Here is a 22,537-nt window from a genome sequence, read left to right as displayed (position 1 = left end):
GCCTGGCCTTGAACACTTCCAGGGATGGGGCATCCACAGCTTCTCTGGGCAACCTGTTCCAGTGCCTCACCACCCTCTCTGTGAAGAATTTATAGAATAAAGCCTGATGTTCAGAAATAGTTTCAATGTTTTTAGAAGTATTCATATTATATCTTTCAGATCATCTTGCAAATGTAGTTGAAGATTCTGTAAGTACAGTTTCCACTAAAAATAGGAATTGCGTTAATAATCTGGAATTATATGAGTGCTTTACCACATACTGTCTTTTGACCTATATGGTACGGTTATGTGCTGTATTTATTAATGCAAATTTTTCATAATAAAATGTGTAAGTAACTTGAAGCCTGAGTTGTGAGGTATTAGAGCCATCTACACAGGTAAAAGGTCCAGATCCTGTGTTAATGTGTGCCTGGTAAAATCTCATTTGCTTAAGTAACATTTTTTAAGCTAATCAAACTTAATAAAATTATTATCTGTTGCCTCTAAATTATGCACAGCAGAGAATAAGTGATTGTTTGAGCTGATTGAATTTCCTACTCTTTAAAGTGAGGACAGGAAGACCAATCTGATTTAGCAGCATATCTAAAGAGAAATTGGATTCACGTTTTAAAAGGACCCTGTGTGCATATTACGAATATATTTATCTAAAACTACATTTATCTAAAATTGTCTGTGGAAGTCGATTCAGGTTTATTTTTTAGTTGCAGAAAAAAAATTCCAAATTCAGCTATATCGTCTAAGCGTTTGATAGATTTTGCTTAGGCTTTCTGACATACTACATGTTTCCTAGAAAGGCAAGACCTTAGGTTGGTTGGAGTTTGGATTCACATGCAAAAGTACTTTCAGTTTATAAAAACAAGTGTTCTTTGTTCTGCTTACATTTGCACATGTGAATCTTTTGACATACTAGGAACGATAAATATATGAATTCATAGGTCTATTTTTTATTTATACAGTAACTGCTGGATTATATGGTCCAGAAATAAATGAGTCACAACCATGACGAAGCTATGAAGAAAATCAGTGTTGTGAACCTCAATAAACTTTTAGATAACTTCTCAGAGATAGAGAAGGTAAGTGGAGAAGGTAAAAAATGTTGAAACTGCTATCTATAAATATTTTGTGAAATCTGATAGGCTTTTCAAGTGAAAAATTGTAAGTGGTATCAGCTTGTTCTTATTAATAAGCCTTGTAATACCAATTTTGTTTGGAAATTGTATTGATTGTGTCTCAGAGTGATATCAGTTACTTCTGTGGAGTCTGTGCTAGAATTTTAATGGTTCTGAGGCCAATTTTGGCTTCTCAGCAAAAGCATGGAAGTGTGCATTTGTATCAGAGGCTGCCACAGGAGAAAATAATGTTACACAGCTTTGCTGGACTATTCTTGCGGAAATTGTTCCTTATTCTAGAAAAATACATCATTCCCATAGCAGGAGTATGTGTTCTTGTATTCCATATGCACTGAGGTCTCCTTATTTTATGTATATGTCAGTTCTTAAAAGATTGATCTGCTGAGGAAAATCAGTGCTGCATTTCTTCTTAGACCCACATCGGCCAGTTCTCAATCAACGGGTGATTGATCCTGATCAGTAAATCCATATCAGGAACATCCAATCAGTAAATCAGGGGCACCCGAAATCTCATTTCTTATGGAGAAAAAACATAACAATTCCTATTCATACTCATTACTTATGTTGGTGCTCAGCAAGGGTATTAACAGCCCCTTATGCAAAGCACTGGAAAGAAACCTGCTGAGGACTAATCCAGACTGCAGACAACAGAGCTGAGAACAAGCCAGTTTATAACGAGTGATGTAAGTCGGCATTTTTAGCTCTGCAGAGTAAATTATCAATACCACAGGCTTTCAAGTACAACATTGTCCTTTATGATGGAATTTCCAGAATGGCAAATAATACAGGCTTGTGGCTGTAGTGTTATGAAAATGTTAAATTTTATATTCATGTAAAACTAAGATTTAAAACTTCTATCAATAGATACATTAAAATAACTTCAGTATTTTTCCACTTTTCTAGAAGATATCAGAAATTAATGAAGCAAATAACCTACTGGTTCTTCAACTGGAAAAATGTAACAGGTTGTTAACATTAAGTCAATCAAAGGAGGAATCAGTAAAAGAAGGTAGTGTTTTTTTCAAAAAACAGTATAAGAAGTTCTGAGAAATACTTCCATTATTTTCAGTCATATAAAATATAAAAATAAAATAGCAGGATCTAAGATACTGTGTAAAAATGAGTAATGCTTAATCTTGGGTCATATATTGGAATCCATCTCATTTGCATAAACCAGATAACTTTAATCCATAAACATATTTTAAGAACTGCATTGCAATAACTGTTTTCCAGTTGATGTTAATATCCATTCACCTTAATAGATTTTTGAGTGCGTGCGGTTCCTATGAAAGAAAAACTTTCCTTTTGTATTTTCTTTCATTTTTTCTACTTTGTCTTTTTCCTTTTGAATATGTTACCTCCTTTTCCAAGGAAACAATATGTTTGCAGGGAAACAGGGAGAGGATCAGATGAGCTTGGTAGGCCTTATGATGTTGTGCCAAAATGTTTACCTTTCCCATCCCTACGGGGCTCCTGAGCTTCTAGTGAACTGTCACAATTTATGATGCCAGCATTTCTGAGCAAATTAAGATGAGCAGTTTTACTTATGTTAATCCACAAGCAGCTCAGATGTCTGTGTAGAACAACAGGGTCAATATTTGGGAAAAGTAAGGTCATTACTCACACTACCATGCCCCAAGCTGAGCTGTTCCATTGGTATCAATATGACAAATGTTATGTTTCACCTGGTCACCAGAAACATTTTGCCCACTGAAAAATGAGCCAGGTGCATTCTTGAATGCATATTTTGCCGCCAGCTGAAAGGTCAAAGCTTGCTTGTAATTGGAGATGGCATGTCAGACTGGTGGAACTGGTGCTCCAAGATAACACAGAGAATTAAGTTTCTTAGTTGCTTGTGTGATTTGGCTTCAAGTATGTAATGATGGAGCAGGTCCAAGGTCAGGACAGGAGGCTGAGTCAGGATTAGGTCCAGAAATGGTAACAAGGACCAGACATGGCCTAGTGATCACTAGCAGGTCCATAGTGAGGACACAGGTCCAAAATCAAGCCAGGAAGTCACTCCCTAGGTCATGGCCAGGGCATATCTCTATATGGTATGTGGCTGCAACACAGCTGCAGCATAGCTCAGGGTAGGCCAAGGGCAAAAGCCTCAGCTTTAAATCAGCTGCCAAGGGAAGGAGAAGCTGCCATTTTTGAGTCTTCTTCCAGCTCTCTTCAAACAGCTTTTTTCCAGGTCACCAGCTGTACTCTTTCTGTTGGCCTTGAGCCCAGCCAAACACCCAGGAGGTAGGTGGGTGGGAGAGAATGCACTTGGGGCCCTCACAGGTTTCCTCACAATTTTGGAACATCTGAAAAAAGGCTTAAGTTGACTGGAAGCATTTTAGCCTGAAGAGAAAGAATAGAGTTGATATGACTCATAGCTGTAAAATTATGAATGGCACAGGGAGAGTGACTAGGGAATGAATATTCACTGTTTAATGCAATAAGAGAACTAGATGGATATTGAACTTGATTGATTTAAAGCAAACAAAAGGAGGAATTTTTCCATACATTACAAAATAAAGTTGTTAAATCAATTCCACAGAGGCTTGTGGATAACAGGAGTATAGATTACTCCAAAAATATTAGAAAAAAATCACGTAACAAAAAGTAACAGATTTGTTAAAAACAAAGACAGTACCTGCCACTTGGGTCTCCCTTATTCTTGTGTTTTGGAAGCTGAGAGGATGTATTAGGGGTAGTGTTTACCCAGCTTTTTTCCCCCTTTCCTGAAGTATCTTTTACTGACCATTGTGAAGTGGGATAGTGAACTGGATGGAACATTGCTTTGACTCATTAGAGCCATTTGTTTCTCTGTTAAGCACAAAACACAATGCAGGACAGTTATTCAGAAACAGGCTTTGTTACTGACAAAAGCAGTGAGGAGGGGGTTTATACAAAATAGATTGAAAAAAGGGAAAGGAAAAGGTAGACCAAAAAAAGAAATTATTCTTACCGTAAAATCTATGGGCTAAGAGCAGAGAAAGTGGAAGAGACAATGCAGGAAATCAGAGCCACTGGCATGACTGCAACAAGGACTGTGGAAGTAGAATGGACCAAAAATAGATGAAAGTCAGAAGAAAGATTTGAGCTTTGTAAATAGTGGTGCCTCACTTCGATAAGACTGAAATGATTTGAGGAGACAGTTATGTTGATAGAACTCAACAACCTCTGAAGCTATTTTGAAACAAACGATGGAAAAAAAATGTGGATGGCAGAAGTCCAAGTGAAAATACCAGAACGATCAGCATGAAATATGAACTAAAGTTTTAGCAGCAGGGATAGCCAGGAAAAAACAAATCTCAATAATATTGAAGTCATGGTAATTGTACAAATTAGTACAAATATAGACAGGAGGCAGAATTGTTGGAAGCCAAGGATAATGGTCAGTGAGTAAGAGAGATTGCAGAGCTGTTAGTAGCAGCAATGAAAAAAGTGAAAAGCGGGAACCTGTAACAACATGGGACACCCAGGTGGTGACTCTGAAAGCTAACTGACAATAAGGAAGTGGAAAGTAAAGGAGAGATGCCAAACAGATAGAATGTATTTAGAAATTAAGACAGTTGTTATGGCAGTTCTATTAGGTTAATGTGCTTAACAATGAGGAAAACACTTTAAGTATCACGACATGAAGTGCTCCTAAATTGGTATTTTTGAACCGTATTGATTAATGGTGATCAGAGAGCAGAGTTTCACAAACCATCTTGGGCAGAAAATTGCCATAATCAGATGCGGATGATGTCAGAGGAATCTCCAGATAAATAGTTACCATGTTACTGGAGATCAGCAGTGACCATAACATTAAAAGTACTTCAAAAGGACATTATGGTTGGTGTAGTGATTATAAATAATAGCAAGTATATAATGTCTCTAAAGCATTTTGCTTTTTCTTTTTGAAATAGATAGAAATCATCTTTGCACCTTTATCAAATTCACCTGCAACACTGACCTTTCAGAAGGGCTAATAACATGCCATGAATTCAGAATCAGAGCACTAAACGTGTTGCGTATAATAGTTCCATTCTTCGTAAAACTTTTTGAAAGGCACAGAACTGTGGGATTAAAAAAACCCACTATTATTGATGAGGTTATAGAGGGATCCTGTGCAGAGCTGGAGGAGGTGCAAGGGACAAATGTGGCATAGGTACTTCCATTCTTACTCTGGCAACAGTTATTTCATCAGGTTCTAGCTGTGAGAATGGTTCTTATGCAGTGATACTGCCAACAGAAATAGGAGTGGCATTTTGCGCCCCAAGAAATCTCAAACAAGTGAGAACTTGAAGTCTCCCTGATATCCTTGACTGCCAGAAGTCTTAAACTGTTTAAGGTAAAAAAGGACTGGGAATTCTGAAGGAAATGCAAAGGAAGAAAGAAAACTTCTAAAACTCAGGAGAGGAGAGTGAAACACTTGAACCAAGGATAAGGTGGGAAAAGATGAGCAACTGGGCAAGTGTATACATCACAGAATCACAGAGTCACTGAGATTGGAAAAGACCTATCAGATCACCTAGTCCAACCATCCACCCACCACTACTCTACCCACTAGACCATGTCCCTAAGCACAACATCTACACATCTTTGAAATACCTCCAGGGATGGTGACTCCACCACTTCCCTGGGCAGCCCCTTCCAATGCTTAATAACGCTTTCAGTAAAATACCCACTCCACCCCCCCCCTGCCACAGCTTGAGGCCATTTCCTCTTGTCCTATCACCAGTTACCCAGGAGAACACACCAGCACCCACCTCCCTACACCCTCCTTTCAGGTAGCCGTAGAGAGCGATCAGGTCTCCCATCAGCCTCCTTTTCTTCAGGCTAAACACCCCCAGCCCCCTCAGCTGCTCCTCACAGGCCTTGTTCTCCAGACCCTTCACCAGCTGTGTCATCCTTCTCTGGGCAGGCTCCAGCATCTCTGTGGCCTTCTGGTAGTGAGGGGCCCAAAACTGAACACAGTACTCATGCTGGCTGGGCCTGATCCCCTGGTTGTCTTGTACTGGTCAGGCTGACAGGCCTGTACTTCTCTGGATCCTCCTTCCACCCCTTATTGTAGATGGGTGTCACATTGGCAAGTCTCCAGTCTTCTGGAACCTCCCCTGTTAACCAGGACTGCTGGTAAATGATGGAGAGCGGCTTGGCAAGCTCCTTCGCCAACGCCCTCAGTACCCTTGGAATTGAAGGGTAATTCAACTCACCCCTGAAATTCTTCACAGAGAGGGTGGTGAACCACTGGAACAGGTTGCCCAGAGAAGCTGTGGATGCCCCATCCCTGGAAGTGTTCAAGGCCAGGCTGGATGAGGCTTTGAGCAACCTGGTCTAGTGGAAGGTGTCCCTGCCCATGGCAGGGGGGGTGGAACTAGATGGATCTTTAAGGTCCCTTCCAACCCAAACCATTCTCTGATTCTATGATTCTATGAATCCTGTCCAGCCCCATAGATTTGGGAGTGTCCAATAGTAGGTCATTAACTGCTTCCTCCTGGATTGTGAGGAATTTATTCTGCTCTCCATCCCTGTCTTCCAGCTCAGGGAGCTGATAACTGGTCTGGCTATTAAAGACTGAGGCAAAGGCAGCATTCAGTACCTCAACCTTTTCCTCATCCTTTGTCCCTGTGTTTCCCTCTGCATTCAATAAGGGATGGAGATTCTCTTTGACTCTCTTTTTATTGCTAATGTATCTGTAGAAACATTTTTTGTTGTTTTTCTCAACAGTGGCCTGTTCTGAAAGGTCATACATGAGCTTTGTTTTGTTTTTTGCTAAACAAAGGTGAGATTCACAGGTTTTGTTTAGTGTGCATCACTGCAGATCCACTTAGGACACACTAAGTCTGGCATTCTTATTTTCTGCTCCTAAATATTTTCTGTGGTGACTAAATGGGCTCTGTGTTGCAGGCTACAAGTCTGAACTAAAATCTACTATAGTTTTCAAAAAGACAACATTCACATTATTGCCTATAGAACACATAAAGTGGCTCCATTTTGGGGTAATTAGTGGGTTTGTTTGGGGTTTTTTTTTCAAACAATTACTTCATTTTCTTTAAATACTTCTCGTCACAATTGCTCTGTAGCGGTAGATAATGCTTCCAAGTAACCAAGGTGGGACAGATACATGGAATGCCACATTGTCACAGCGTCTTCAGGATTGCGTATTTGTTGACTTAGTGTTTCAGAGGTGTTAAAAGAATAAGTGGTTGATGTAACTGCCCTATTAAAAAAAAAAAAAGCCAATATATTCAATTATAAATGCAGATGGAAGAAACTGCAATAAATTATAGATACTAAAAATGGGAAAAGAGCACTTAGGCTGTTCAGTCTTTCTGCAAGTGTTCTTCACCGGGAAGGAACCACACAGAATTCATAACAGATGCTATACCAGTGATCCTCAAAGCTGCAACCATTTAGCAAAATCTTGCTTTTTCTTTCTTAATGTAGGCAAGCAAAACTTATGGGTTCTAGGTCTTTTTTTCCAGTCACAACTGTTAATCATGTAAGAGGTTTGCCAAGATACATCCTGTAAAGATAAGAGAGATAAGCAAATATTCTTGGGACTGGACAAAAGAGTGGCTTGAGCTTCAATAGCTGTGATTCATTTTAAGACTAGCTACTGTGTTGTTGTTTACTCCAATGCAGATATGTTTTTCCATTTTGTGAATGAATTGCAAGCATTTGGGTTTATTTCCATACATTTTCAAATAGGAGTGAGTAGAACTACTTGCTACAAATGAGCCTACTAACCTAACGCTTCTGATTTTGAATAGGATTTTTCCACAAACGCTTTCCATCCAGTACAGGAGCTGAGGGCAGGCAATGTTTCTGTGCTGTTCGTGCTCCCTCTACTGTTATTTTAGACGCATGGAACGGTAGCATGCAGCTGGCTAACGTACTGGGCTGCATGGAAAACAGACTTGACGGAGGAACAGGCTAAAGTTCAAAAAGATTGAGTGAGAAACTGAATCTCTGAGCTGGGATCTTAATTCACCTTCCTTACTCCATTATATACAACGAAGTCTTTAATTATGTCATCTACAATTTTCAACAGAGCTTTGGTCTTACGAGATGAGTAACTGTTATTTAGCGTACTTTATCTGTTTGTGGAAATTGAAAGCCACTTAAGAAATGCAGCGGAACTCTGGAAATAAAAAGAAAGGTTTTAAGAGTAAGCAACCTCAGTTGTAGTGTCCCCAGACTTCCCAGTCTTTGAATGTTCTGTAACTTTACTGATAAGCTTACAAGGAATGTAAGTGATAAAAAATAGTAGTTAATGAAAACCAAATGTCATATTGCAGCCTGCCCATATGGTCTTCAGATATTAAAAATACAAGTTTTAAAAATAAAATTACTAAATTCAAAAACATAAACTGATAACAAGTTGCCTGTATATACATATCTACATAACTCATTTGAAATTAGATGGTGGGTTTATAGTAGCATATTCTGATGCAAGTTTATGTTGAGCCACAGATGAACCTTCATACGCACTAAAAAGTAGGTGAGAAACTGCAATGAGTGGATAATGATGGTCTTGTTAAAAAGGAATCTTGGCAAAAATGCTGTCACGAAAGGAAGCCTCAGTTTCATTAATTACATCAAATTGCTGGAATGCTGATACGGAAAACTTCCATTATTGCCCAGAAAACAATAACATCCTTATTTTCTGGTTAGAAACAAAAATGTAATCGTTTTACAAAATTGTTCTTACTGCTTGATAAAATTGTTCTTAATCTACTGTCAAACTGAAAGCTAAAATTAAACAGTAACCATGCAGTAATAATCTGAGTTATTTGCATAGTCAGTAAGACAGACTAGTATTTAATGAAGGATGATTATAAAATATTTAAGAAAAGTTTATAAACAAAATACAAAATTAAAGTGGTGAAGAAATTATTAAAAAGTACTGGATCTTTCACTTCTTTTAGAATGTTCTGCTCTACAGAATGTGATAAAGGGTCTAACACAAACCATTGAAAACCAGTGTAACGTGAAAGGTAAAAGCAAAAATGTTATTATATATACTGTACTCTATTGTAATTTAGCATAAGCAAGCATTTATTTTTTTTGTCTATATATACTGGTTTTATTTAGAGAGAGAAACTCACTGACAGCCAAACAGAAAGGGGAAAAAAAAAAATCAAAAATCAGTTCTGTGCACATTTTGGTGGTCTATATGTTCAATGAATGTCTATTGCTATTATCCTACTTAGAATCTGCATGTAAAATTTCTGCCTCTGTGAGGCTTTTTTAATCAATAGTTGGTCTTTAAATTTATTTTAGCATAGCGCAGGCAATGTTACAAAAAGTGAGAAAGGGAGACGGTATCATTCAACCGTTGTACTGTAGTGTATTAAGGCACTTATGTACAGTTTTTATTGCTTTGTTAAAACAAAGTGCCTTAATCCTCAGTTGAATGTTATTACAATTTAGCTGTTATCCATAAATACTTTACAACCATTCATTTCTATTTTAATTTAAAATATATAAATATTTGCTCAATTTGTACCAGTTCAGCTGTATACCATGCAGTTAATTTTATGCCCACTGTATGTTTTATGGCATATTAGCATAAATATTAATGTAGCTCAAAAAAATGGAAGTATATGGCTGCTTTTAATACTCACAGTGACTTCTAATGGTCAAAAAAAGCATTATCTTATCTGCTTTTTCTAAATTCTGGTTTTGAGCTACTACTTTCTAGTGTTTGGGAAACAAGTACTTAAAAAGTTGCATCTTCCAATTTGAAACTGTTGTAGGCATGATAATAATCATTTGTTTTCTGAGCCAAAAAGAACTTTGCATCTAGATTTTTATGAATGCATCACTTATCAGAAGGCTAAAGATCGTTCAATGTAGTAATACCAGGAAGATATTACAATTAAAGTATGACTTCTCATGTTAAAAATATGGAGGATGTGATTATGTAGTTCTGTACATGATGATTATCATGTCCACAAAAAAGTTTCTTAAAGTGCAGACAAGTCAACACATGAAAGTAATTTCCTTATTCTGCTTTCATGCTTAATACTATCAAAAAAGCATTATTACTTCTTAGTACTTAGTACTTCTTAGTGTCCCTTACAGTTTTTTATTTACATAGATGAAAACGATAGACTGAAGAGTACCATTCACATCTTGGAAGAGAAATTAAAGGCTTGTGAACAGGTACGTCACAAACCATCATTCTTTAGGTGGAGAAATAATATTTTATATTCTACTATAGTAGTTCATATACCTTTATATTGTTGGGTTTGCTGCTGATACCATTATTGTAGCACTTTTCCTAGCATTTATCATGTGTAAAAAGAGGAGGGTTGTTCTCACAACAGTATCCATATGAGAATGTGATAGAGGGACTAAGAGGTCAAAACTACTAAGCACTGTCAACTCTGTCTCAGTCTAAGATGCACTTCTTTTTTTAGCCGTATTTACCTTTAAATTCAACTTTACATTCTAAAATCTAATCTCTTGCATTAAAATACATTTTTGTGTGGAAATAAGGTTTTGATATTCACAGTGCCTGCTGTACTGCGAGAGAATCGAGAATGGTCTGAATTTTGTCTACAGTTTCTTTGGGCGTAAATGCTCCATAGATAATAGGTCCCTGTGCCTCGTGACAAATGCCATTTACCATCCCTCTGCTGTTTATCTATGCCACTCACCTGTGGAAAGGAGGTAACACCAGCAGGGCTAGACACACGTCGCATTAGTTCTCTGCGCCAAGGTTGCACATCTGTTACCTGTATAGGACTAGGAATCTCACTGCTGATTTTCTTTGCCTGTGTTTATACTAACTATGAGTTATATTTCTATACTGATGGAGCTGATATCTTGGTATTTTGAGAATAGAATCAGTAATGCCTTCTGAAGGACATGAGAAAACTGAGATTCTGTACGTTATATACATGTATGGGCATAGTGGAACTTCCTGTTACTGTTCTGAAGGCACTTGACTGTGCCCACAGATAGAACCACCACCAAGTGTTTCACTGCCTTTATGAGTGCCTTCGAGCACTGCTCTGCTGGGTGGCTGCCTACCCGGTCACAAGGCTCTGACAAGAGCTTTAGAGTGGCACATTGGCAGCCACAGTCAATTCCTTGATAATTCTGGAATGGTTATTGGAGCGTACTTCCAATAGGCATGCTCAACCTCTGCACTTGAACATCAGTGCCACCAGCAACACTTCTGCTGATACCACTGATGTTTCTACGGCTGCCAGTATGAAGTTGTGGAATCCTTGGTACAAGCAGTATTTGCAATACTTTAAATACCATTATTATTACACAATCTTACCGTCAAAAATCCACAGAAGTAAAACCACAGTCACTTAACTAACTGCAGCACTGTATCAGATCCTGGACTGGGCAAAGAAATAGTGAGCCTCCATTTGCCTGTTCTCCTAATAAGTGCAATTTCTAATTTTATATTAACAGATAGCAGTGAAATTGACTGATAGTAATGCAATGAAATCAGCTACATTTTTCATCTGTGGACTTCAGCCAGGTTGTGTAAGACGTACTTGGGCGTTCTGAGTGTGTTAGTTCGAGGATAAAACAAGTACTGAATTCCAGAGCACTCTGCATTTTGACACAAATGTTGCGCTTCGCACAGAAAGCTCAAGATTTTTATAAAGCTTTTTACATCTGCAGGAATGTAAAGATCAGATTGAGAAACTTATGATAGAAATTAAAAACAAAGAGGAAGACCACAAATTAGAAATAGCACAGTTGAACTGTGATACAAGGAAAAAAAGTAAGTTCTCTGAAGAGTGGATGTTACAAAACTGGATAAAACATGTTGTATCCTGTTGGAGATACTTTATCCAGGCCAAGTACAAGCTGCACTTCTTAGTGGAAACATATGAAAGCTAGAAGTGGACAGTGTTTAACTGGATTCTATCTTTGCTCAAGAGAGTAGACAGAGGCAATGGTACAGCAACATAAGATGAGGAGAAATCCCTAGACAGGTAGAACAGATGCTGGAAACTTGGACCTAAAAATCTGAAAGAATGGTATTTTGGGTTAAACTAGACTGCTGTTCGGGAGTCTAGCTTACCCTCCAGCTATGCTCAGGAGAGTAGGACACTATTTTCACAAATAAATAATACTGAAACAAAAAAAAATTATTTCTTCTTTTTTTTTCATTAGTGGCATAAGCTTGAAGAGTAGGATTTTTTGGTCATGCACTTAGCTAGAAAAAGCCAGACAAACTGTAAAATGTGATGGTGCCTTAAAGAGGCTCTATCTTAGTGGGCTGGAACAAGGTAGTTTTCACACAAAAAGTATGGCTTTCGCTTGAATGAAATTGGTTTCTCATGCAACAATGACCTGCTGTTCAAAAAGTTTTAATATTTGGGAGTTTATGTTAATTTTTCCATCTAAACATCTTTTATAACCATCTTATTTGGTGTTACTCTGTTACTAGTTGAAATAAAGGAAGAGGAGTATAGAGAACAAAGAGAGAAAAAAGAACTGGAAATATTAGAGCTCTCTAGACAACTGAAAATTTTAAATGAAGAGAAGCAGAATGAAATAATTAAGCTGCAGATAGAGGTATGCATTAGAGGCTGAGTTAGAGATCAGTCGGATTTTGGGTAAACTTAGAAGAGATTTTAGTGAAAAATGTCAATTATTACTTAACAAAGTAATACAATGGAATCTTAAAAAATGAATGTCTTTGTAGAGATCAGTGGCATGTGCTGCCTCCCGGAATGGTGTCTGAGTTTCTTCTACTCAGAAATCGAGCTCTACTGACTGTACAGGGAGACTGACGTTTGCTCTGTTCTTGGTTTGCTTTAAATTATCTTGAAAATTTGGCTAGTTTTTGAGCTATTAAAAAAAAAAAAGTTTTCTGCTTATTTTTATTCTTTTCAATTTCTGAATGCTGGGAAGATACATTTTTTTATAACATTCCAAAGCTTAAAGACTTCTAATGCTATGGAGATTTGAGCACAGAATTCAACGTGTATTTCATGGCACAGGCTTTCAGCCACTCTCATTACAGAAACAGTTGAGGAAATGCTTCAAACTTTTCCCATATTAAAAAAGAAGTAAGGTGTGAAAGTGTTCAGACTGAGTTTTCCTTGGAACGTGAAGGAATTGTGATGGTTTCTGAGGTTTTTAACACCCTCTGCATTTTTTTCTGCAGTTGTGGAGCCTGCAAAAAGATTTTCAGTAGTCATCTTGTTTGTCTAAATGTATTTGGATTATAGTATTTGTACTATTTACTTTTTGCAATATTTTGAGGCATTTTTTTAAGAAGCGTAGCTTGCAGTTGCATTCCTTGTTAAATAAACTTAAGTGGCCTCATTGTCCTAGGATTAAGTAGTAGATAAGGTTGCTAGTAGTACTTCCAGGCACAAAATCAATTTTTTTAAAAAGTGAAGATTTCACCTGTGTTACTTAAAATACTTTTTTCCCTGTTGGGTTCTTAACGTTTTGTCTTTTCATGATTCTTTCAGTTCAATGCTAAATTAGCAAGAGTTCAGAATAAAACAACAAAATCATTGCCGGATGCTTCTGTCTTGCCACAAAGTATCTACCGAAGGGTATGTGCGTTAATGGCCTGTGGTTAACGGCAGTTCCCTGGGGTTCTACTGTGTTGGCTCTGATGGGTGGTGGGGGGTGGGGTGGCGTGTTTCATGCCTTACATGTCAGTTCTACTCACTCTCCCACACCCCCCTCCCCGCTCTAGGCAGCAAGCATCACGTCTCTGCAACGATGCTGACGTAGCTGGGCTTCGACGGCAAAAGCTCACACGTGAAGTGGGTTTAGTAGGGAGCTGGTAACCTGGGAACCTAAGAGAGAGCTGACATAAATGATGGCGATATGAGTTACCTGTGTGCATTATTGGTTTTGTAGGCTTGGAACTTTGGGATGTCCAAAAACAGGACCTTGGGAACTCATCTTTGTAATTTTGTTGTACAAAATAGAGAAAAGTAGTATTCTTAGAACATTTCTCATCAGCAACAGCATACTGCATTGTTACAATGTTGTGATGTTTAACAGCGAAGCCATTGCTTGCCTTTTTACAGAAGCTGCAGCATCTCCAGGAGGAGAAAAACAAGGAAATTGAAATTCTCCGAAACACCATAAGAGACTTAGAGCAACGTCTTAATAAAGGCCAGGACTTGCACTTAAAACGGAGGCGATTTTGAGTTAATGACATGAAGTATTTCAGTAGTGTGTATAATGGGAAATAGAAACAGTGTATTTCAAACTGTGCACCTGAAATCAAAAATATGGAGAAATACAGAATACTTTTATTGAAAATGCTCTTGACAGATATTCCAAAGGCATGCATTCTGTGTATATTCAGTACTACTTTCTTGCTAATCAGCATTCATGATAAAAATATGCAGGCTTTGTAGGAGCAATAATCTTCCTATTAAACCATCAGTGAATCAAAGGTTAGGAATGCTAAACTACAGACAGAGAACTTGTACAAGTTAAAGAGTGGTGTATTACCTTAGTGATCAACACAGGTTTATCGAGTTCAGCGCTGTTATAAACAAAGATAAACTTAAACCAAGATTAAATTCCTTCTACCCCTCCCTCTTGTTGATAGATACTGATTGTACATGAAGAGTTGTTAGAACTCTGCTTCTGACCTTAGGCACGATATCACTTGATTTAGTGGGATTTTACAAGCTGTAGGAGTACGTATTAGTGGACCCTGATACCGTCTCTAAGCCACAGAAGTTAAGAATATAAATCTGTTAATTTAAAATAATGCAATTCCTGCTTGTATCTTACGTTTGAGATAAAATGTTACTTAGGCATGTCACATAGGAATAAGCTTTTCTTGTACATAATTTGTATCCCCAGGTTAGGGAAAAATATCCCCAAACCCAACAATAACTTCTGAGTATTTTCCATCTTCTTAATAAAAAATGATTAAAATATCTGGTTTTGGTTATCTTCTGTTCTTGATTGCAAAACATCAGACAGGAGCCCCTAGGTCATAGTTTATGCTCCTGTCCTCACAAATGCAAACAGAATGTTAGAAGAGAAACAAGACAGACAAATTAATGAAAAATGCCGACACGTTCCCTGCGCAACTGAAAACCAAACTACAGGTCAATTAAATTCCTTTGAGTGATGAAGCTCTTCGCTGATGGAATTTGACAGGTATGGTGCAATTCTAAGAGCACCACTCTACAAGTCCACTTCTCTACAATATTTTAACTCTACACACCTCTCTTGGTATAATTTTAACTGGGGGCAATAAAAACAATCTGTTAACCTTTCCACTCTCTCAGCTATCCGAATTTAGGTGCTAGGAGTCCCTTACATTTTTCAGGTGCTTAGTTTGCTTTTCAGGCTCAGTTGCTTGCCTCTTCCTGTCACTGTCAGGTGTCACTAGTGCCACTTGCCCCTGCTGCTGGCGACTGTCAGGCAGCCGTGAGCAGACGTCACTGTCAAGACTCAGTGATGTCCTCTGCTGACAGCTGGCCATGTCACCTGCAAGAGTTTGGCAGTGCTCCTCGACACTGTCAAGTGACAGCATTTCCCAGCTCTTCAAACAAAAGGTGTCGTCAATGGCAGCATCAGCTGCTAGAAGCTGAGTCTGATGCTGTCTGCTGCCAGTTTCAAGTTAGCTGGTTCTTACAGCTGGTTTTCCCTTTTTTTCATAGCTTTTTATCTTGTGCACTTTCCACACTTTCTCCTGGAGGAACAGCATCTACCTGTTCGTGACCCCCTGTCTGATCGTGCCTGCTATGGCCAAAAACTCTATGACGCCGACGGCTGTGAGGATGATGTCTCTGAGATCCAGGCGCCTGCTTGTCCTCATTTTTGGAATGACGACTGCCCTCGCGATGGTGGTGGTGTTCCCTGTGCCTGTGCGGGTTGAGGTGAGGGGAATTCTGTCCTGTGGGTTTGGGCTCTATCTCTGCCAGCTTGTCCTCTGCTTTCTTAGTGATGTTTTCGCATATACCATCAAGATGAGGTTCCTGCAAAACAGAAGCCTGCACTGAACACAAGGCATTGTATTTGCGTAAACAAGTTGTTATATAAACCAGTTATCTCAGCATCCTTGCAGAACCTGAAATGGCGTTTTAAATGATGCGTGCTCCCTCACCCAAGAAAGACAGGAGTGTCTCGAAAAGAACCTTATTTTACAACACCACTGACAACATAAATGTAAACGTTTAGGAATTGTTGCTCAAGGAATTGCTAATAAAAGCATTCTGTTTCTAGGATTCCACATCTGACCTGCCTATGTCCCACATGTAGCTGGAAAACTGTGGGATGGAATCAAAAGTTATTGTTCCCATTGAACAGGAATTCAGATAATCAGGCTATTGCACACTGCATCCAGTTCACTTCGAAAAAGCGTTTAAAAGCTTGCTGTCAAGACACATGAAATCTGTACGTTCCAAATCCTGTCTTTTTGGATTAACCACAGTGAAATAATTTTTCTTAAGTACCAGTCAAGTCCAGTTTCCTAGTATATTTAGAATGAAACAAGGAAATACCGTGTAAGAGCAGTTTCCACACTTGTTTTCACAGTATGCAATCTTAATGGATTCTTCTACGTATTGGAAAGACAGGAAGGAGTAGGGCAGACCCAGATGATACACTAGACGGCCGCATCTAAGGAAAGAAAGAACCTTGCAGTGACGGGCACATGAATGTGTACCTAAAATTAAATACCTCTTCTTAACAGACCTTACTTTATCCACACAGACCCACCCACGCTGTGCAGTCCCACGGAGAATGTTTCCATCCGAAACCAGCATCCGCCTGCCCGCTCAGCTGCATCAGCCAGCCGTGTGAAGCACGGTTTCTGGCTGATGGAGTAGCTGCTGGCAGAAGCCTCTACTTCAGTGGCACTTAGACTAGCAAACGCAGGCTGGTCACAGACGCACATCGCTAGTAAGGAGGGCTGTTTGCACAGTGGTACAAATTGCCACATGGCTGTTGCAACCCCACAGAGAATGTTTTTGAGCAACCTCATGTGTGTTTTGGCTGGAATGTGCATGGCAGTGCCTCTGCACGAGCAACGCCGTGCGCGTGAAGGGGTTCGTGGTGCCTGTCCTTGAGCGTCCTGGTATGCGCTTGACCACAGGAGTGGTACGTTCAAAGGAGCTCGAGTAAACGCACAGCTTGTGCACACGGGCACCTTGGTAAGCACCCCACCTACAGCGTCAACACATGGTCCTCCAGCCTCATCTCCCTGCCCTCTGCAGCACACATCCAGGACCCACAGCAGCAAAGACCCGCTGCCGATAAAGGCACAGGAAGGATGTGCAGTCCTAGAATCCTAATCGATCATGGCTAAATTAATTCATTGTGTAGGTGTATCCTATGTGTCGACAGCACAAAACTGTTAAACCCTTCAAATGCTGTGGGCCAGGCATCAGTTTTGGGCTGCTCCACGGACTTTGTACAGTCTTGTTCTGTTGGTCTGTCGTAGGACAGCAACCTGATGCTCTAACATGCAATCGCTCTCTAAAGATCATTCCAGTGCTAGTTTCATCCCACAAGCCTCATTTAGCTAATATGTGCAGTTTCATCACATTACTAAAAATAAGTAACTTTCTAATTCTTTATTAAGCTTAGTTATGCTTCAGAATGAACAGAGAGTGTTCACTGCAGTAACGGGATAGTAGTTAGGACAGACGTATTACCACTGCAAGACTTGTTTGATAATTTCCATCACATCAAAAGTGAAAAATCAGGATTTCAATTAAAGAGTTATTATTCTTGGTTCTGCCAAAAGATACATGTCCCAGAATCCTATGATCAAAAAGCTATTTTCTTCCAAAGGTTTAAGTTTCACCTAAAGACTAATTTTTCCATATGGCTACATGACATTTTCAACAACTCCGGGCAAAATTTTTTGATGAGAACTTAAACAGCTCTCCTCCTTTGATTCTGCATTCACATGCATGGATGTAGTGAAATTACCTGAAAATAAACCCAGTGTAAGGCCTGAATCATGCTATCCAATTCTACTCTCAGTTACACTGATCTAAATCCACAGCAGTTACAAAGAAAGCTTTGTTTAAGCAAAAGCAGACTTTTCTTTTAGGGCCTTCCTTTTCCCAGCAAAAGCACAAATGTTTTACTGAGCACAACTCAGAAGCTGTTTGTGATGTCTTTGTTGTTGTGAGGTAATCAGGTTACTTGCAAATCAAATAAATAATATAGAGATTTACAAAGCATTGCTCTAAATACATGCAAATATTTTCCTATGTTCTCCTCTAAACACAGACCTGTCATAGATGAGAAAGTCATCCTTGTTTCCATTTAAGGTAGTCCAGACATCAGGCTGCTGTTCATCTTGCTGGTAGACAGTAATGTAGTCTGAAACACTTTCTTTCAGTTGGTGAAATTTCCTCTGGGAGTAAGTTCCTTGATGGTTGACAACCACATACGAGATATTGACCAGTCCCTCATTCTCTAACTTCACCCGCAGGTCCTCCAACCTAGTGGAGAATGTAAAGAAGCAAGACCACCAATCATTAATCACAGAATCACAGAAGGGTTCCGGTTGGAAGAGACATGAAGACCATCCAGTTCCAACCCCCCTGCCATGGGCAGGGACACCTTCCACTAGACCGGGTTGCTCAAAGCCTCATCCAGCCTGGCCTTGAACACTTCCAGGGATGGGGCATCCACAGCTTCTCTGGGCAACCTGTTCCAGTGCCTCACCACCCTCTCCGTGAAGAACTTCTTCCTGATGTGCAATCTAAATCTACCCTTCATAAGATTTGCCATGTCAAACAGAAGTTAATATGCTCCATCTTGCTGTTATTACAGCAAATGTTATTTTCTCCTAGTTTCAGTGGCAACAATGTAACCCTGTTAAAACATCCCTGCCATTTGCCATGACTGTCAGCTCTACTGTCACCAAACCAGACTCCAGGACAGCTAATATGCTGTGGTTCCTGCCCTTCTAAGTAGAATGCAGTTCTAAGTAAAGCAGACAGCTGTTTTCAGACTGACATCAGCATTGTTTTTATTTCAGTTCTTTCACGCCCTTCACTGTCTGACACAGTTAGTTTATCTGATGTCTTCATTTAAACGCTGAGGTTTTGGTCACATAGTTGGCTAAGGAATGCACACAGCAAATACAGCAGGCAGATGAATAATCAAGAAAGCAAACCTGCAGTAAAAGGCTGATAGCCCTCCCTGTCCTCTTGACATGGCTATTTTCTGTAATAGCCAGAAAAGGGACATTACAGTAACTGGGTCAAAAGGATGGCCACAGAATCTGTGCATGACCTGGCTGGCAGTTACTAGTCTTCCCCTGTGGCATCCCATCACAAAGGTGTTTTTTTTTGCTCTATTGTACAGGAAGCTGCTTTCTTGCAGTGGGGTTTTTCCCATTTTATTTGTGTTCTTCCTATTGAATTGCTCCAGAAAACCCTTTTAGGGTTTTTCTTTTGGTTTGTTTTATGACATAGTCTAGAGCTTGAAAGATTCTTTAAAACATTTCTTAAATGTACATGATAAACCCCAACTACCTTGAAAGCCAACCACCAAAAACACTTCTGGCTTTGATGGAGCCAGAGATCTACCACCACTTTTTCAAACACAGTTCTCGAAAACTGGCACAGATTACTACAATATGAAGCTACGCAGCCAAGAGGAGGAAGCCAAGGTGTTATTACAGTGACTAAAATCAAGCTCTGAGAGCGGCACTGTGGATTTCTAAACCAAAATGATTTCACAATCACTAAATGAATCCAAGAGAAGGGCTGTATGCCATTCCTGTTTGGGCCAACTCAGTATTATTTTCTGGCTGCTATTATTATCGTGATACTTAATTATGTGCACAGAAGTGGGCTGTGGAAACCAGAACACTGATGTCTCAGGTGGTGTATGAAAACATACCCCTGATGATTCCCTTGAATGCTTCAGTTATTTTTCAGAAGGCCAGCCTTTACCCTCTGGATTATTTTTATATCTAGGACCTCTGAACAGGGGCTGGGAAAGCACATTAAAAGCACATGTTTTGATTTGCCTTTTACCCTACAGATTTTACATCAAAAGAGGAGTGATCACAGGATTCTCTGTTTCAGGTGTTCTAGCCATGTCAGAGAATTAGGATGTTTTTCTGCCTCAGCATCTTTGCTACTTTCATCATCTTTGCTATCTGACATGGAGCTCTTGTTTCTGTTGGGTTTTCATGTGGTTTGGGTTTCATTAATGCGCAGTTGATCATACTTTTACTTGTAAATACAATCTAGAGAAGCGACCTGCCAGCCCAGACTAAGTCAAGAGGCAACAAATCTAAGTCAGGGGCACAGAACACTCCCTCTCAGAGTTTATCCTGGTCAGTGGGTCACCCGTGCCAGCTGGGAGGGTGGCATTTCAGGAAGCAGGAGTTCATGGAGTGCATCTGTACTTGAGCACAGGTGTTACCCTCAGATGGCGTTAAAAAACTGGCCAGCCACGTTCTAAAGCAATTGATGCTTACCTGGAAGCCTGCAGCAGGCACAAGTATCAGCTAGCCTGGAGGAGAGCCACCACCGTCACTGAGCCCCTGGAGTTCAGCATTGGGTTCTCCTCCCCAATACGCCATTCCGGGGGCTCCCTGCAGTTCTGGCTCTCTGTCCCTCCTCCTGGGAGGAGACAGAGAGCCAGAACTAGCCCCAGCCCTGCCCACATGGCCGGGCTTTGTCTGAAAAGAGAGAAAATAAACAGAACGAGATGAATGCCTCAACACATATCAGACTCTGAAAGGTCCATAACAAAACACAGCAGAATACTGACCCCATTCAGCTAAAAAAAAAAAAAAAAATCAAACAAAAAACAAACCCAAACCCTGTAAGAATAAATTTGAGCTTCTTCACTGCTTGAGCACGTTTCTTTCATCCTGCAGTGGAGTTCCCCTAGAATAAACAGGCAGTAGTTGTATGTAAACAGCTGAAAAGTAAGTATCCAGAACAGCCAGATTTTCTTTTAATGCTACTGATTGTTGTTTCTTCCTCTTTGTAATTTCTTCTTGACTGTTTTTAGCACTTCTGTGATTTTTAAGTGGCCTCATCCCTTGTGTTTTGAGATCAAGTGCATAGAGCCAGTTTACACCAGTAAGAATCTAAAGCGTTTCACTCCAGATTCCAGAGCGATTTCACTGGTTTAACAGTACTTGCACCAACAAGGTGTTTCGGTACCCAGCAAGTACTACAGAACCTGGCAGAGATTTAGAAGAAGACATGAAGATTTTTTACAAGTCATTCTGTAGTATTTGGATCCTACTGAGCAAAATCTCTTAAGAACACAGGCTCTAGAAACGATGTTGCAAAAACGGGAAGTGAAAACCGAGTTTTGGTGTCCCCCAGATCTTACAAAACCTCCCATCCACCCTTAGTCCAATTAACATTTGTGAAAATCAAAGCATACGAGAAACTCTGAAATTACCTTTTCCTGTTGTCCCATTAACATAATTACTTTGGCTCAGTAAGTTCAGAAAACACCCGTTTATACAGAAATACGTAAAATTATAAAACTGCTCCCCACCATCTCCTAGGTTGTGGAATCGTATAATTACACCACTCGCATCGCAGCCTGCCAGTAAACACAGCATGTTTCGGGTAAGTTCTGATAAGTAATATGCATTTCATTGATCTCCTCATACTCTAAAAAAGTCAGAACATTCTAATAATTCATCTTTCCCAACAAGAGCCAGCTGCTCTGAAGCCAACATCATCTGTGAAATCTGCCTGTCGCTAATGTTGCTTTCCTGCAGTTCTCCCCGAAGCATTTTAGACACAGTACTTGGAAGATTAAACCGTGCTGCACGGGGCCAGTTTCTTACTCTTTCCGCACACCTGGAAAGCTGCCCGCCTTCACATCCTTACGAACACACGGAACTCCTGTGACAGCATGAGATCCTTCTGTGCCTTCGTAGCCTCCTGCAGCCCTGGCACGCAGCGCCCAGCAACAGCTGTCTCGCCCCCTGGACTTTATGAGAGCTACGCTCTGGATTACACTTCTCTTCGCATTCCAGCTTTCTAGCTGGTTTCCAATGAAAATTTCCACGCTCAGCCTTTTCAGCCAAAGAAAGGCGCAGACGCTCTGCCCAATCTCAAGTCACGAAGCTCGGTCGCAGCAAAGCCAGCGCACTTACCCTTTCCTGCCCCCTCCTTGGCAGCTGTGCTGGCCTCCACCGCCGGGAAAGTAGCGTGGGGAGAAGGGCTGTGGTATTTATACAGCTCTTGTTTATCTCGCCTTGCAGATACGGTTCAAAGTTCAGGGAGCTTATTCGGAACGACCTTGCAAGCAAAGCAAACCCCTTCAGCAAAAGTAGCCAAAATATTTCTCCGATAACTGATTCCAAGTGGGAACCATTCATCCTGAAGAATGGCAAGGTCTTTTTGGTGTAAGGACTTTGGGTGCCAGGTTGTGCAGCTCGTCAGTCACCCCCGGAGGCAGTGGTACGGTCAGGGGAGGGGGTGGGCCGAGGA

The 22,537-nt window shown here is 40.0% G+C and overlaps 2 protein-coding genes across 2 annotated transcripts; one reads left to right on the top strand and one right to left on the bottom strand.

Annotated features, from left to right (window-relative positions):
* The first annotated feature begins 986 nt into the window (after nt 1-986).
* CCDC152 (coiled-coil domain containing 152) lies at nt 987-14,272 on the top strand. The gene is made up of 8 exons (XM_010155561.1): nt 987-1,073; nt 2,034-2,139; nt 9,041-9,109; nt 10,216-10,280; nt 11,766-11,868; nt 12,541-12,668; nt 13,577-13,663; nt 14,150-14,272. The coding sequence occupies exons 1-8, from the start codon at nt 987-989 to the stop codon at nt 14,270-14,272; spliced, it is 768 nt and encodes a 255-aa protein (XP_010153863.1).
* Nucleotides 14,273-15,439: 1,167 nt separating this feature from the next.
* Nucleotides 15,440-20,738, bottom strand: SEPP1 (selenoprotein P, plasma, 1). The gene is given in 4 exon segments (XM_010155562.1): nt 15,440-16,069; nt 16,595-16,712; nt 18,338-18,550; nt 20,548-20,738. Coding segments are annotated over 4 exon segments (1,152 nt in total).
* Nucleotides 20,739-22,537: the final 1,799 nt, after the last annotated feature.

Source organism: Eurypyga helias, unplaced genomic scaffold, assembly GCF_000690775.1.
Source record: "Eurypyga helias isolate BGI_N326 unplaced genomic scaffold, ASM69077v1 scaffold41077, whole genome shotgun sequence".
NCBI lineage: Eukaryota > Metazoa > Chordata > Aves > Eurypygiformes > Eurypygidae > Eurypyga > Eurypyga helias.
The sequence above is the reverse complement of the archived record's forward strand: the minus strand, read 5'-3'. Positions and strand labels throughout refer to the sequence as shown.

Excerpts from the sequence above, each read along its gene's own strand:
- CCDC152 (XM_010155561.1), top strand. The coding sequence starts at position 987 with ATGAGTCACAACCATGACGAAGCTATGAAGAAAATCAGTGTTGTGAAC. Across the intron at positions 1,074-2,033 it reads ACTTCTCAGAGATAGAGAAG|AAGATATCAGAAATTAATGA; the intron begins GTAAGTGGAGAA and ends CCACTTTTCTAG. Across the intron at positions 11,869-12,540 it reads CTGTGATACAAGGAAAAAAA|TTGAAATAAAGGAAGAGGAG; the intron begins GTAAGTTCTCTG and ends CTCTGTTACTAG.